The 15,068-nt window shown below is 47.9% G+C and overlaps 6 protein-coding genes across 6 annotated transcripts; 3 read left to right on the top strand and 3 right to left on the bottom strand.

Annotated features, from left to right (window-relative positions):
• Nucleotides 1-414: 414 nt before the first annotated feature.
• On the bottom strand, nt 415-2,690 carry BDV38DRAFT_238570 (Mo25 family protein). The gene is made up of 5 exons (XM_032053681.1): nt 2,404-2,690; nt 2,250-2,310; nt 1,701-2,176; nt 1,370-1,642; nt 415-1,305 (listed from the first exon to the last, which is right to left on the bottom strand). Exons 1-5 carry the CDS (start codon nt 2,509-2,511, stop codon nt 1,066-1,068), a joined length of 1,158 nt encoding a protein of 385 aa, XP_031917125.1. The 5' UTR covers nt 2,512-2,690; the 3' UTR covers nt 415-1,065.
• Nucleotides 2,691-3,049: 359 nt separating this feature from the next.
• Nucleotides 3,050-4,953, top strand: BDV38DRAFT_279510 (protein arginine methyltransferase RmtB; the record flags this gene model as incomplete). Its single annotated transcript, XM_032059043.1, has 4 exons — nt 3,050-3,284; nt 3,430-3,837; nt 3,908-4,145; nt 4,203-4,953. 4 exons carry the CDS (start codon nt 3,050-3,052, stop codon nt 4,951-4,953), a joined length of 1,632 nt encoding a protein of 543 aa, XP_031917124.1.
• Nucleotides 4,954-5,199: 246 nt separating this feature from the next.
• BDV38DRAFT_279509 (uncharacterized protein) lies at nt 5,200-6,300 on the bottom strand (the record flags this gene model as incomplete). Its single annotated transcript, XM_032059042.1, has 2 exons — nt 5,200-6,244; nt 6,293-6,300. The coding sequence occupies 2 exons, from the start codon at nt 6,298-6,300 to the stop codon at nt 5,200-5,202; spliced, it is 1,053 nt and encodes a 350-aa protein (XP_031917123.1).
• A 285-nt stretch (nt 6,301-6,585) lies between these two features.
• Nucleotides 6,586-9,585, top strand: BDV38DRAFT_219514 (AAA family ATPase SEC18). The gene is made up of 3 exons (XM_032052775.1): nt 6,586-7,112; nt 7,163-7,475; nt 7,526-9,585. The coding sequence occupies exons 1-3, from the start codon at nt 6,763-6,765 to the stop codon at nt 9,407-9,409; spliced, it is 2,547 nt and encodes an 848-aa protein (XP_031917122.1). The 5' UTR covers nt 6,586-6,762; the 3' UTR covers nt 9,410-9,585.
• A 176-nt stretch (nt 9,586-9,761) lies between these two features.
• On the top strand, nt 9,762-10,109 carry BDV38DRAFT_279507 (uncharacterized protein; the record flags this gene model as incomplete). Its single annotated transcript, XM_032059041.1, has 1 exon — nt 9,762-10,109. The coding sequence occupies one exon, from the start codon at nt 9,762-9,764 to the stop codon at nt 10,107-10,109; it is 348 nt and encodes a 115-aa protein (XP_031917121.1).
• Nucleotides 10,110-12,006: 1,897 nt separating this feature from the next.
• BDV38DRAFT_279506 (KxDL motif-containing protein) lies at nt 12,007-12,878 on the bottom strand (the record flags this gene model as incomplete). The annotated part of the gene is made up of 3 exons (XM_032059040.1): nt 12,007-12,091; nt 12,298-12,450; nt 12,571-12,878. The coding sequence occupies 3 exons, from the start codon at nt 12,876-12,878 to the stop codon at nt 12,007-12,009; spliced, it is 546 nt and encodes a 181-aa protein (XP_031917120.1).
• Nucleotides 12,879-15,068: the final 2,190 nt, after the last annotated feature.

Raw genomic sequence — 15,068 nt, 5'->3', positions numbered from 1 at the left:
ATGTCCCTGCCCTGATTTCAAATTATATAGAATGATCTAAAGCGCTATCTCTCGTTGAAGCACAAGAAGCCTTCAAGCAGGGATCGCAAAGGGGGGTCCCTCTGCGCTCCACACGGGAAGGTTTCCAGATACTAGACTTAATTTTAGGCCACGCTGTTGTGGATCTAGTCATAGTTCTGTGGTGCAGACTTGCGGATATTATTGATAATAATAGAAGTGGTTGTTGTGGGAGACGTTCAACGGATATCCACCGTGAAGGATTCTTGCGTGGCATTTGAGCGACAAAAAAAAAAAAAAGAAAGAAATTAATTAGAATAAAACAATACAAAAGAAAGTAAATATAAATACCAACGAATAAAATCTATATCGCGGTACGATGCCGAAAGAGTTCCGTCTCTCTCTCTCTCTCTCTCTCTCTCTCTCTACTTTAATTTAATTTTATATTTTATTTTATATTTTATTTTTTTTCTCCTACCCCTTCCGTGCAGACTTGGCTGCGAAGGTTGATCAACTCGGTTGGGAACCCAATGTGGTAGAATGGCAACAAATGAAGGTCACCACAACAAACTATGTTGGGTATCATCCCTTGTTCGTGTGGCTTCAGAATGAAAGAGTTTAAATCCCCAACTATTGCAAATTAACAATCAATTCCTCACTGTCAGCTGCGTTCTTCCCTTGTTGACGCTGATCCACTCCTGGGACTATGAGTATTTACATCCGATATAAATGCAAGGTTTGGATACCTGCCCTGTTTTCTTTTTTACTTGTGAAATACCTTTCTTTTTGCTTCTTCGTGGTGTGTTTTCTATTCCTCCATGTCATCTCTATAAGTCCTGATTGCTAGAAACGCCCATAGTACCGTCATTACTTCCACCCCAAATCGCCAATAATGCTGCAACTCCATGAAGACCAGATACCAGCAGGCCATCATGCGGACGGGGACGAGGCAGAATGTACAGGCCAGCGTACATTGTCCTGCTGCACTTGAACCCCAAGTGGTAGTCAAAAGAGGAGGGGCAGAAGAAATGAATGCAAAGGAAACCTCAACTCGTGGTCACATTGCGACTAAGCCACAGTGGCCGTATTGACACCCGGCCGAGATGATTCGCGCGCCGAGCGCGTCGGATCAATAGGTTCTTTGGGTAAAAGTTCAATTTGGCGGACCAAGAAGCTTTTCTCATCAGTAAACTGATCATCATCGGTGCGATCCTCCAAGAATCTAGGCAAGAATTTCAAAAGTCGGTCTCGATTGTTGATCAGAATGCGTTGCACCGCCACGGACTTATTCGGATTTGCGACAAACACCTGGACCCATTCATTCCCCATTAGAGCACCGCCACTCGAATCAACAACATGACTAGTCACATACCTTAAACACGTGGAACCCCTCATATTGAACCATTTTCCGGTCATCTCGTAATAACTTCATGCAAAGCTTGAGATTTTCCCCGCTTTCAACGTACGCCATCATCACATTATAGTTGGCACGGTCCAGCAGAATTTCCCCAAGTAGTTTGATGCTCTGTCGTTTGGTGACGTATGAGTCAGACTGAACCAGTACACTGTTAAATTTATCGAAGAATCTGTCAAAATTCGTTGCCAAATACCCTGTTACTAAGGATTTGTGTCGAGTCAAAATTTCCTGTAGTGATTGTTATCTCACTGCCACCAGAGTAGACATGGAGAAAAGGGCGACTTACTCTGAAGGTTGTGAAAGCATCCGCGCTTAACTCGAAAGTCCCTCTATCTACCCAGTGGAAAAAATTCCAAAAAATCCCGTTCCCGGTTTGTGGAACACCGGGCTGGACTTCGCTCAGTCTGATGGCCCGCTCCCCATCCTCTGACTGGTCATATAGGATGATCGCCGCAATGACGTCGAACTTCAATGCTTCCCTCAGGATGGTACCGCACGGCATTGCGCTTTGACTGTGTTCATAGCCCTTGCATAGTTCGATGATGACTTCTGGTCGGTTGTGGACAATATAGGAAATGACCGGCGGATCGGCTTGGCTTGGATTACCGGGCTTGAAACGAAGAATATGCGAAAATATGGTCTGGGTATCCTTTCGGGCTTCAAAGGGTAGAATATAGAGGCTTCTCGCAAGTTCGTATAGCAAATCTTCATGGAGAGTAGCCTGAACCAAGGCGTGCACTTGTTCGGGGGACACTTCGATTTCTGTCGGCAGCTTTAATTAGCGAGTCCTAACCTTCTTCGAGGCGATTATTGCTGCGCTCGCCGAGAAACCTACCTTGAGTTCCTTGAACAATCAATTTCATCTGGCTAAGTTGTTTAGCCAGCTCATCTTCCACCTATTCGGTATTGAGCGTCAGTGAATTTAGGGTCATGTCCATAATCTACTAAAGATGAACACAATGAGTAGAATAGAATGATAATTAGCCAACCTTAGCAGCAGTGGGAGGAGCTTCACGCAGCCTCACCAACTGATCCTTGATTGATCGGACAATATCAGAAGGATGTCGGGATCGGCCACGGTTGAAGAAGAAAGCCATTCTTAGAGCAGAGGGGTTAGCTCCCTGGATGAAAGTGCAGGATAGCAAACCAACTGGCGCATACAAGAAAGGTGAGACAACAGAATTGAGGGCCCTCCTAATCAGTACTTAATCCTAAAAGGCCGGAAGGTCTCTTGTTGTCGATGACGGATTTCTTGTGTTTACGGAGGAGAAAGGCAGCAAGGCGGTGATACTAGGTGATACTGTTGGCGGGGGAGCTGAAAGCCTCAGGCGCTTATCGCAGTTCTGGGCCCTCGGTCATGTGGATAAACAAAGTACCAAACTCTCCGGGCGGGGCAACCGATGTGCTTTTTTTTTTTTTTTTTTTTTTTTTTGGGTAAAGAGGGGTCCTGGATTTCCTCTTTCACAAACTCACGTCCTTTTTCTGAAATTCTCTACTTTTCAGCAGCATTTTTAATTGTTGTTTTCACAGGTTTCAATAACCAATTAGAAATTGTCGTTCTATTGCCTCAATTGAACTTTGTGGTCTTTATAATTCTTGCCAATTCATTTGTCTGCCTACCCCGCAATTGTCGCCATGTCGGCTTCGATTCCCTCTGACCGTCCCCTAAAGGATGATGACTCCTGCTCTACACATTCTGAGGACTCGGACATCAGCAATGAAGAAGGATGGGAGGACGTTGAGCCCGATGATGAGACCCAGCCGGTGGTTGGCCTATTCTCTGAGAAAGTCTATCCCGATGTGCTTTCTATGCTACAGGAGACCAAAGACAAGTATAACTTCGACCTGCGAAGGACACAAAAAGAGCTTGGTGTGTACCTAATTGATTGAATTGGCTTATACCGTTTTAGTATTTCTTCCGCTGCTCAGGCCCGGTTGATCTATGTTTGAACGATCACAATATGTTTTATGGGCTAACCTTTCCTCCTCTTTTTTTCGTTGCCTTGCGCTTTCAGATCTGGATTTCCTGGGTACTATCAAGTTGGTGAACTACATTCGCTCTCAAGTCAAAGCTGGAAATCTGTCTCCTGACGTGTCTTCCAAATCCAACTTCGAAGACGAGGTCTATCTGAAGCCTGTGCTCGAGGATGATGCTCTCCTGTATAGCTTGGATGACATCGAAGACCAAGACTCGGAGGTTCCCGGTGGTACTGAAGCAGAGAGACGCGTAACTGAACTCCAAGAAGACTTGGAACGCCTGCAGAGCCAGTTCTCTGAGTACAGGATTGCCGTCCAGAAGTCGTTGGAGGAGCAGTTGTCAAAGGAGGATGAAAAACTTACTTCGTCTGCTTCCTCGACCCAACGATCTGCCAGCAAGGCTGAAGCAATTGATTCAGACTACTTCTCATCCTATTCTTACAATGGTATACTGGCCCTAATCTAATGTGCAAATATCCAATCGATACCTTTGCTGACAGGATACTTTTCTCAAAGGCATTCACGAATCTATGCTGAAAGACGCTATTCGTACCGATGGTTACCGCGACTTTATTTATCAGAACAAGCATCTGTTCAAGGACAAGGTTGTTCTGGATGTTGGATGTGGCACAGGAATCTTGTCAATGTTCTGCGCCAAAGCAGGTGCCCGGAAAGTCATTTCGGTGGACAACTCGAACATCATCGATAGGGCAAAGGAGATCATTCATGAGAATGGCTTTGGGGATGTGATTACGTACGTACTTGTATTACTCGCTCGCTAACATCTTGGTACTAACGCTTTGGCTTTCAGGTGCATCCGTGGCAAGATTGAAGAAGTCACTTTGCCGGTTCCACAGGTCGATATTATCGTATCCGAATGGATGGGTTATTGTCTTCTGTTTGAAGCCATGTTTGATTCTGTCATCTATGCCAGGGATCGTTATCTGGCACCCGGAGGATTGATGGTTCCGTCGCATGCCACGCTGCGTATTGCTCCCTTTGCCGACCCTGACTTCATTGCTTCCCATATCTCCTTTTGGAATGATGTCTACGGTTTCAACATGCGGAGCATGCTCACGGGTATCTACGATGAAGCGCTCGTCCGTAGCGTGCAACCATCAACTATCCCCGGAGACTCGTCCGTCTTTTTACCACTCCCACTGCATACAATCACTGTCGATGAATTGTCTTTCTTGAAGGAGTTCCAGGTTACCTTGAAGGAGGACATTGACTCGCTTGATGGCTGGGCTATCTGGTTTGACATATTCTTTATGCCGTCCAGGGATTCCCCTATTTCAGACAATGCCATCCCTTCGGAGATGCAAAAGAAGGGCTTCGTTGCTTTCACTACCGGCCCTGATGGCCCAGAAACTCATTGGCAACAAGGTGTCCTCCTCATCGACCACGGGAAGAAGGAGGCCCTTCCTTTGAAGAAAGGCCAGACGATTACAGGAAAAGTTGGCTACCAAAAGAAATCAAAGGAATCACGGTCTCTGGACATCTCCATCGAATGGAATGTTCAAGAGGGCGCAAAGGGCGTTCAGGAATGGAGTTTGCAGTGAGGGGCTGTGACCAAAAAGTTTTGCTTGCCTTTTGGCCTAATTCGTCCTTTCTGCTACTATACGGCATATAGAAAGTCTCGTTTGATAGGTAGCTGTTAGAAACGTAATTCAATCATTCATATGCCATCTGGCGGGTATCACAACTGTAGAACGCAATAATCGAATAATGGCCGAAAATAAAAAAAGGAAAAAAAGGAAAAAAAAAAGAAGAATTTCCATTCTGAATCTTCATCTGTGCCCTGTGTCTTATGTTTCTCGACGCGAGCGACTATTACGGTCACTCCGACTACGGCTGCGATCCGGTTGATGACGACGACGATGATGATAGCGACGATGTAAATATCCATCCAAATGAGAGTTTTTCTTACGCAAGCGATCTCGGCTTGTGTCACGTCCATGGCGATGATGACGATTTGCTCTTCGATCTTCGTCCCGTGAAGCATCGAGCTGGAAATTTTCAAGACTATCTGCCGACTTTGACCTTCGCCTGCGATGGCGCGACCGATGTTTCTCTCCTAACTCCAAGGCTTCTAATTCTCGTCTCCTTTCTTCGTCCCATTTCCTCCTTTCTTGCTCAACCGACTTTAGCTGGCGAACACCTTTCTTCATCGCCGCAAGTGGATCGTTGGCATCGATCCGGGCCTTTTCCCTTTCTCTTCTCATAGGATCCTCATTTCCCCAGACATCTTTCCCGGAAAAGGAGTCTGGAGCCATGGCTTCAGTTCCTGAAGATGAATACCAGGGTTTCTGGCCGACAGATTGACGGAACCCCGCCGCATTCGAGAACCGCATTGTGTATTGATCTTCATATGCCTTTTGTCTCTCGGCCGATTCTTTTTCGGCTTCTGGGTTCTTCTCCGTGCGCCCATGTGACGGTTGGGAAGGGAACAGGTCAATATGACCAGCACTATCGTAAAGTGGCGCATCGCTAGATCGAGCGGAAGCAAGTTCTTCTCGTTTCGCCAGCGCAATCTGTGCATCCTCTCGGGCAAATCGAATATCGCGGTCCGTATCATTTTCGCCGGCTAAACGTCTTCTCTTTCTAGACCTTAGAGTGTCCTCTGCATAACTCTTCCTATCATGTCGGGAGATTGGCGACGGAGATCGTGGGGGAGGTGGTGGGGTGGATGGTCGTTCGCCACGGAGGATTTGTATTCTTCGTTCGGCATCAACTTCTTGCATGCGACGCTCCTGTTCCTCTTCTCGGGCCTGCGCCTGTGCCTCATCGCGACGCACGCGGGCAATGTTCTCCGGGTTGTAGACGTTCCATGACTTCTTACCTAGTAGATGACTGATGCAGTTAGTACAAGAGAGCAAAAAGAGTATGGATAATACTGACAGAGGCATCTTGGGTGAAATGAATAGAGTACTCCTTGCTATTAAACCCTAGTAGCATGTGAGAAGCCCGTTGTTGATTGGAAAACAGCGATAAGGAAGGCGGAGAGCAACTATCGGCAGAAACGGAGGTTGGCGGGCCGATGGGGCCAATGAGAACTAAGGAGGTACGGAGCTCAGCCTCTATGGATAGAGTCCAGCTTGTCCCCATGCTTGTCCCCGCCGCCACTTCTCTACATCCCACTATAATCTCTGCTAATTGTTTTAATTGAAGTACTCGCGGCCTAGCACCTATATACTCTGGTGATCAGATTAATATTTCTTTGTCGCCTTTTGACGTGAAAGCTGCCGGCAGCATTAACCTGTGCGCTAATAAGAGCTTCACTTCATAATATTTGACTATCTGACGGTCAATACCTACCGCCATACGCTCTTTGGTCTTCTACTGGTCTATTAACGATCATATGAAGCAAGATGTTTAACCGTAATAACTTCTCTATGCCTTTCGGCTCCCGGCCCCCTCGCGAAGACGGCCATTCAAGCCCCAACCCGGGCCAGGGACCTCCTCCCTATCCACGAAGAGAATACAACACTAACCCTGCGCCTACGGGTGGTGTAGGGTATGAATACCGCCCTCACCCGCCTGACTATGACACTGTAATGACTGACGCTTATAATATTTCAAGGGGATACGGAGCACCGACGGGAAGGCCTAGTCAACAGCCACAAATGCCCCCGAGAGCCCCGGTTGGAGGAAGCTCAGGGAGAACCTGGACCTTGCGCCCCGCGAAGAGCCCCGATAATAATTACACCTTTGGTAACTTGTAAGTTCAGCTCCAAAGGTTTTGGGCGACGGATGGTTGACATGGTTTAGAGTTGCAGTATCGCCGCAGGATTTCCCGCCTACGCGCGACGGGCTCGACCTTTTCCTTCTTGTGAACGATCTTTATGTATTTTCCGCGCGCCCATATGATGGCTTCCCGCCGGGTCACATCAGCATGTCGGATCCCCAGCGGACGTGGGCTGGAGTTGCATTCACAGACTCTGTCAACGTACAAATTTACGATCCGTTCAGCCAAGGCGGGCAGGCTTATATCGGTTCCACGGACATTGAAATAGGTTTCGCCGGAAAGAAAAGGGTCGAAACTCCTTACGACCAAGACGAGTTGGGTAGTGCTGTGGTCAAGGTAGCTCCCCAGTAATTTCGAACTAAATTGTGGTAGGCTAACTGAGACAGAACTTTGAAAACCAAATATTTGCCCCGGGTCAGAAGATTTTAATGGACCATAGAAGCATACCTCTTATACTAACGGTTAAAACCGTTCAACGTGTCGATCTGAGTTCCGAGAAAGCTGATCTCTCCAGTGGTCATGTCGAGACCCACCCCAGCGCCAGGGGAATACTCACAAGGCATTCTCAGATCAACTTTTTCAAGGATGCCCGCACTGGAATCAACCTGAAAGCGTCGAACCGTCGGCCAGCGGCCAACTCTATCATCCAGCCTGACTTTAAGTTCGAGAACATGGGTATTGGAGGTCTCGATTCAGAGTTTAGCACAATCTTCCGCCGTGCATTTGCGTCTCGCATTTTCCCTCCAGGCTTAGTTGAGAAGCTAGGTATTCAGCATGTAAAGGGTATGCTACTATATGGCCCTCCAGGAACTGGTAAAACGTTGATTGCGCGGCAAATTGGCAAGATGTTAAACGCAAGGGAACCAAAGATCATCAACGGTCCTGAAGTGCTGAATAAATATGTTGGCCAGTCAGAGGAAAACATCCGAAAGCTTTTTGCAGATGCAGAGGCTGAGTACAAGGAGAAAGGCGAGGAAAGTGGGCTCCACATCATCATCTTTGATGAGCTTGATGCTGTGTGTAAGCAGCGTGGCAGCGGAGCAGGCGGTGGCACGGGCGTAGGTGATAGTGTGGTGAACCAACTGTTATCAAAGCTCGATGGTGTCGACCAACTCAATAACATCCTCCTTATTGGTATGACCAACAGGAAGGACATGATCGATGATGCGCTATTGCGACCTGGTCGTCTTGAGGTCCATATGGAAATCTCACTCCCGGATGAGAAGGGCCGAGCTCAGATTCTCAAGATTCATACCCAGAAGATGAGGGACAACAACGTGATGGATGTGGACGTTAATCTATCCGAGCTAGCATTGATGACCAAAAACTTTTCAGGTGCCGAGATTGCAGGTCTTGTTAAATCCGCATCCTCATTCGCCTTTTCCCGTCATGTCAAGGTTGGAACAATGGCCGGTATCAGTGATGATGTGGTAAACATGAAAGTCAACCGAGGTGACTTCCACAATGCTCTTGATGAAGTTAAACCGGCGTTTGGTGTGTCAGAGGAGGAGCTTTCAAGCCGTATTCAATACGGCATTATCCATTACTCCGATCAGATCAACGAAATTTTAAGAGAGGGTCAGCTCTTTGTCAAACAAGTTGGGGAATCGACACCTTTGTTCTCCGTCTTGTTGCATGGTCCAACCGCATCAGGAAAGACTGCGCTCGCAGCCCGGATTGCCATTGATTCTGGTTTCCCCTTTATCAAGCTAATCAGCCCTGAAGATATGGTCGGCTTTAGTGAAATGGCCAAGGTCCAATATATCAGCAAGATATTCGATGACGCCTACAAGAGTCGTACCAGTGTGGTGGTCGTCGATAACATTGAAAGAATTATCGATTGGGTCCCAATCGGTCCTCGGTTTAGCAATACCGTTTTACAGACATTGATGGTCTTCTTGAGAAAGCAACCAACCAAGGAGCGGCGATTGTTGGTTCTGGCAACTACAACCCAGAGGGCTGTACTGAAGCAGTTGGATGTGTACAACTCATTTAATTCTGATATCATGGTCCCGAATGTCATGACGTGTGCCGAGCTGGAGTACATCATGAAACAGTCGGAGGCGTTTGATGATCAGGAAATTGCCCAGGTGCTAGGAGCGATTGGGGGTATCGACCAGGCCGATAAGGCCCCTGAAGAGAAAGTCATCGGTGTCGGTGTCAAGAAAGTGTTGTTGGGCATTGAAACGGCCAAGCAGGATGCTGACAAGGTTGAACGGTTCGTACGTGTTATCGACAGGGCCATCGAGGAAGAGCGGAGTTTCGATTGAGACCCTCTCTTTCTCTCACACGGCCTATTTCCAGATAAAGTGGAGGTCCTTTTAGCTGTTGGATACCCAAGTATGTGCCTGTATGAGTAGTAGAATGGTATTTGTACTTGGCGAGATTGGCAAGAAAACGAAGTACTTAAGATAATGTGACCCTTTCCATGTGTTACTGTGTAATGTATTCCATACATTCACTCGCAATCATCTAAAGCTCAAACCTCACACAAACAAACGAACAAACCACACAGTCTTCCTTTTTACTCTAAATTCGACTCGAGTCAATATCATCTTCTGGCTAGATAAAGCAAGACTAGATCTCACGAGACAAGGCTTAAGAAAACTAAAAATCGTCGCCATGTCTTCCCGTTACACGCCCAAGCGCATCCTTAAGAAACAACTCTCTCAGCAGGAACACAGTCTCATGGAGGATTGGGCGCCTGGGAACCTAAACGAGCATCACAACATTGAGACTGATGCTCCCGTCTTAGCAAAACATCAGGCCCCGAGCTCGAAACTGGTTAAACAAGGAGGGTATACAGCCCCGAACGGAACTCACCTCTCCGACCACGAACTAGCTGAATTATCCCATGGCATTGAAAACTCGGAGTCGAAGTGTGTGACTTACTTTCAGCCTTGCTTCATCGAGGATCCCTGGATGGGTCTCCCATCTATGAAGATGGAATTCACTACACGCTATTGGTGAGTCCTTCTCTTACAGCCACGCGTTCCTGTTGGTTCTTTTCTTGTTGCACATCGCGGCGCCTAAATAGTTTCAAGCTAATAGAAGCATCAGACTCGGGTCTACCATGCAATCGTGTCTGTGCCTGCTTAGTTGCGGGCTACTCAAGTCACTCTAGTTTCATCAAGGCTGGTGGGGATATCATATTGAGGACTGTAACTTATACAAGGATTGGACTGACTCACTCTTGCAAACAATTGTCGCTACCTGGGAATGGGACGTGCGCCCTCCTTGTGGAGATTATCAATCATCAGCAATAGAGCACGCGTGGTTGGGCAGATAGGGCATGCATTTGCTTCTACATATTTGCAAGAATGTCTTGAAATTCTCCAGTAATGCCAAAGGATCTGCCAACCTAAGAATTTACTTCGCCTTTGGTTTTCTGGAGGGGAACTAGCTGTTGTGGACTTTCTTTTAACATCCAAATATGGGAACCTAGCCTTTGGCCCCTCTGAAACACTGTTGATGGAAGCTCGCGATTTACTGCTCACACTTAAAACTAAAAACCAAAGAGATCATTGTGTGATTAGCTCCCTCTTTCTCTATTTACTCCTCTTCCTTTTTATTCCATTATTATGAACAACATCCGTGTTCTAATTGCCCGGAGTGCTTCGTCAGGGCACGCACGATATCCTTTGGTCAGTCCTTGCAGACGCTGGTTTTATTGGAGCCTGACGGCTAAGGTATGAACCCTATTTCTCTTCTTCAGTGCTCTAAACATTCGGGTTTCCTCTAACACACATCCATACATCCACACACTCACACACCAGCCAACCGTGACTCTACAACGGATCCGGGCTCAATTGGGTTACTTTCTCTTACATGGGGAAGGTGCTACCCTCTTCAGACTAGTGGGGAACACGAATTTGAACCCCTGCCAAGTACCAGTCACCAGCCTACTTGTTGTATACAACGAACTGCTATCCGCCGATTACCGCGCAGGGGTGCAAATAAGCTACAGCACGATCATGTTACATCTATGCATCCGGATGAGCCTAAATTAACGGCCCAATCCCAGGGGCATACATTCCACGTGTGGCGCAGGGGGGTTGCTGCCCAAAAGCCCTGAGATGTACTAGACACTGCGCTGGCATTGGCTCCTTCAGGCTGCACGCAGACCCGCAAAAGTGGCAAGAGGAACCGAACTAAAACGGAGGGTGGAGCGGACGAAGGCGGACAGGATGTCCGCTGGCGGAGTGGGTCGGCGGAACAGTGGGAGGTAGGCAGCCTGCCGACTACCAACAGGCCAACCGAGACACCATCTCGGGAAGGATTTGAGGTCAGTAATTCGTCAGGACATTTCTTGAATCCTTGCCTTATCTATACGAGCCGCCGCTGCCTTGCGGATACGCATTCCCGCCTTTGAACCCCTGGTATGCAACCAGCAATGTGCTAGGGGGCCGTGCCACAGTCCCCTACAGGCGCCCGCACAAGTTGACTCACATGACCGGAGCTTGGGGGTGATCTTGTGATGTGACCACCTCCATGGGGTTGGAATCCTAGACACACACGGATCGGACGAGGGAACGGGCTCCCTATCGTCCTCCGTGATGGCGATGACAGCGACTCAAATTTCAAGAAAAATCCCGAGTATATTCCATCAAATAATATCGCTACCGGTTAATCGACGCCAAATATACAACATTGTGAAAGTGAGAAAGACCCCATATATACCATCCCATAAAACTCATTGATCCCAAACAGCTCGATGACGAAATAAGCAAACAAACCTGACCCAAGTCTTGGATTCAATTTTCGCGGAAAGCCGTTACCGCATTAAAACAGATTATCCCCCAATAGCCAAGAAGGAAGAGGAAAGTGAACAAAAGGTGGACATGAGCAGCTGCCTCCTGCAATGAGTTCAGTAATCGTCGTCATAAGTATACTTGTTCGTCGCCCTTCGGTATTCGTCGGGATGCACAGCCTCAGCTTTTGCCTTCAATGCACTAAGTTTGAAAGCCACATCAGTATTCCGCAAACAAACTCAGCAACGCACATTTAGCCTCGCAACATCTCGCGCCACTGCTAGTCAGGCACCAGTTTTGCCAAGAACAAGACCACCAGCGGAGAGCGGACATCCACTCGGCGGAGCGGAGTCCCATCCAAGCAGGATACATGGGGTCAATGAGGCGGAAAAGGCATCAGAACTTACCTCACTCGCTTTTGTGTCCATTCCAGATCCCTTTTAGTCTCCCGGGCTACTTTGATGCCGTCAGAGAAGTTGGCACGTACACCTTGCAGTCGTCGCTGGGCGAGAGCTTGCAATTCAAGAAGTTCACGTTGTTTGGCATTCAGCTGTCCGGAACTGTTTGTATTCACCCATTAGCACATCTATACTACTCTCCAGTCTCGGAAAGCATTGCTCTTGCTTAACAGGCGAAGTCATGAGCGGCCCCCGCTCGTTAAGGTATCGGCAACTACTCACGCCTGTGCCTGTCTTGCCAGCCCTTTATCCAATGGCGTGGGGTCAAACACGCTCTGCATGCGGTCACTCAAGACATCGACAACATCGACACCAGAGTACGATGCTGAACTCGACTCGTAGTCGCCGCTGATGCTCCCAGAGCCGTAGCTGAAGCCGGCGGATGTGCGACTGCCCGCCGTCGTGCTGGTGTCAGATACATCTGGTGGGGATCCTGAAACACGGCTGATAGGATACAGATTGACAGGCGCGGGGGCCTTGGAGGGAACATTGATAGGGAGGGGGGGCGCTTGATAATGCTGAGTCGCCATTGTGATAAGATGCGTTGCTCGAAGAGTCGAAGCGGGCAGGGTATGCAAGACGACAATGGTTTATGGACCAGGCTAAAGGGTAGGCAGAAGAGGCAATCTCCTCACTTGAAGGAAGTATGTGAGTATAGAATATGTCTGACTTCCACCGAATGGTGTAGGGTCAAAGTGGAATAATCTTGTCAAGACCGTTGAGGCGATGGGAAGAGTAGGGCTGGGAAAGTTAAGAAAGGAAGAAGAAGAGGAAAGAAAGACGATTGAAAAGATGAGACTTTATATATCCCTCGCCGGAGAGTCTTCCATCCGGCGGAGAAGCCTTTCATGAGGGCCATGACCTGTCTAGGGAGGAGGGGGGGTACGAGTCATTGGGCATTGGACCATCCCGGGAGTCTTTTTTCCCTCCCATCAGGCCTCACTTTCCCAAGAACCCCAGTTCTCTCCAATCCGGACCCCCCAATTCCGCTCATCTCTCGATTATTGACAGCCCATTCGCTCCTGGTCCCGAATCGACCCCGCTCTGGTGGGAAGACCAAAACTTAAGGAAGCGATATAGATGGCCGGAGACTGGTCCAGCCCTCGCAAGTCCCTCTCCACTCGGACACTCTTCCGCGCTCCCGTGGCGATATTTGGGCATTTAGTCATTTTTTTCGGGCCAGTTTCCATTCCCCGGTGTCAATTGGAAGATGAGGGACAGCTATAATATATAAAAAGGGAGGAGCTGGGCGGAATTGTGTTGAGATATCACAACTATTCTACCCTTGGCGGGTGAGCGGAATTACTTGCGTTCAGTTTTTCACACTACCCATTCTTTTTCCCTTTTCCTCTTCTCACATTCCCTCAGACATCGTTTTCTACCCATCTTAAACCCTTCTTTGTGAGATTTCCAACCCTGGGGGATTTTTCCTGGGTCTTACTACCCTACTCTTCATTCATTGTGATCGACCATACCGGATGTCACTAATATTAGGAGGCTGGGTGGCTGGGCAACATGGATGCTGAGACTCAGAGCTCTATTCAACAGCAGGGAGATTGCCAAAAAAAAAAAAAAAAAAAAAGTTGCATGGCTACGGAGTTAACTAATTGCGACTTACCCCATAGCCATTGTCGGCTAACGGTGACTCTCTTGGGTATCTTTGCAATTTTTTTCCCTGCTGGTTTTGGTTCTGCGTGATGATTGTCGAAGTCCTTACCGTGATACGTTCCGGTGGTGTTCTGTTTGGCATCAATTGGTTGAACATGTGAGGTCGGGATAGTAAGGGGCAAAGAGTGAGATTCGCGGCATTCGCTCGCTCCGATTGCGTGTGCGTGACTTTTTTTTTCTTTTTCTCCCCCTTCTAACAAAGTGGCCTTGGGAACACCCCTGAAATTTTGGCAGCGACTGAAACCCGTCCGGAGAAAGCAGACGCTAATGAAGCCGCAGAAATTTTGTTACGGATTGCCATCGGATCATGGCATGAAACATCACTGTGTGCTCCACAAAAGAAAAAAAGAGAGAAAGAAAGAAAGAATGAATGAATGAAAAGGGAAAGGATAAATAGGAACGGAAGGAGGGAGTTCATTTGGGATTGATCACGGATTTCGGAATTCCACGATGGCTTCAACTCAGAAACTTAAGATTGATTACCGAAGTGGCATGGTACGACATGGAATGATGCCTAAAAGACATTGGGGACGGTGTGACGAACATACGACGAGAAGAAGCAATGCGTGCCCAGGGACAGAACTGAAATTATCACCGAGAGCTGCCTGTCCGTGGCCTTTATTGTCTTCGCTCCTGCAAAAATCTCTGAAGCAATAAAGCAAATCGGCAGCTAAACGGCGACAAGCGCACTAAACGCCGCCGAACGTGGGAAGCTCCAGGACAAACTGGCTGGAGTGGACCGTCAACTAGATGAGCACAATACACCCACACGGTGACAGGAAGCAATAATTGAACTGAGCTTACGGAGCTTGGGGAAATACCAGGGCCAGGACCGTAAGGGAATGTGGCAATTTGATGCTTTTTATTTCTTATTTTCCAAGAGGTGCGACCTTCCGTGTAGGGCCCCCGAGAGTGGACGGCAATAAAAGAGGGAAAGAAAAGAAAGTTAAAAGGGAAAGAAAACGGATGAAGATCATCTCACAAACGACCATGCTGACAGGTGAAATCCGGCAAAAGAAAGCACCAGTCATCCTTCTTCTATGGTGACATCC

The sequence above is a fragment of the Aspergillus pseudotamarii genome, assembly GCF_009193445.1.
Source record: "Aspergillus pseudotamarii strain CBS 117625 unplaced genomic scaffold BDV38scaffold_9, whole genome shotgun sequence".
NCBI classification, from domain to species: Eukaryota; Fungi; Ascomycota; class Eurotiomycetes; order Eurotiales; family Aspergillaceae; genus Aspergillus; species Aspergillus pseudotamarii.
The sequence above is the reverse complement of the archived record's forward strand: the minus strand, read 5'-3'. Positions and strand labels throughout refer to the sequence as shown.

What these genes read in the sequence shown, in the direction of transcription:
- BDV38DRAFT_219514 (XM_032052775.1), top strand. Translation starts at nt 6,763, where the DNA reads ATGTTTAACCGTAATAACTTCTCTATGCCTTTCGGCTCCCGGCCCCCT. An exon ending in AATTACACCTTTGGTAACTT is followed by an intron (nt 7,113 to 7,162) that starts GTAAGTTCAGCT and finishes GACATGGTTTAG; the next exon opens with AGTTGCAGTATCGCCGCAGG. An exon ending in TGGGTAGTGCTGTGGTCAAG is followed by an intron (nt 7,476 to 7,525) that starts GTAGCTCCCCAG and finishes TAACTGAGACAG; the next exon opens with AACTTTGAAAACCAAATATT.
- BDV38DRAFT_238570 (XM_032053681.1), bottom strand. Translation starts at nt 2,511, where the DNA reads ATGGCTTTCTTCTTCAACCGTGGCCGATCCCGACATCCTTCTGATATT. An exon ending in GATTGTTCAAGGAACTCAAG is followed by an intron (nt 2,177 to 2,249) that starts GTAGGTTTCTCG and finishes AGCTGCCGACAG; the next exon opens with AAATCGAAGTGTCCCCCGAA. An exon ending in AGGGGTTCCACGTGTTTAAG is followed by an intron (nt 1,306 to 1,369) that starts GTATGTGACTAG and finishes GAATGGGTCCAG; the next exon opens with GTGTTTGTCGCAAATCCGAA.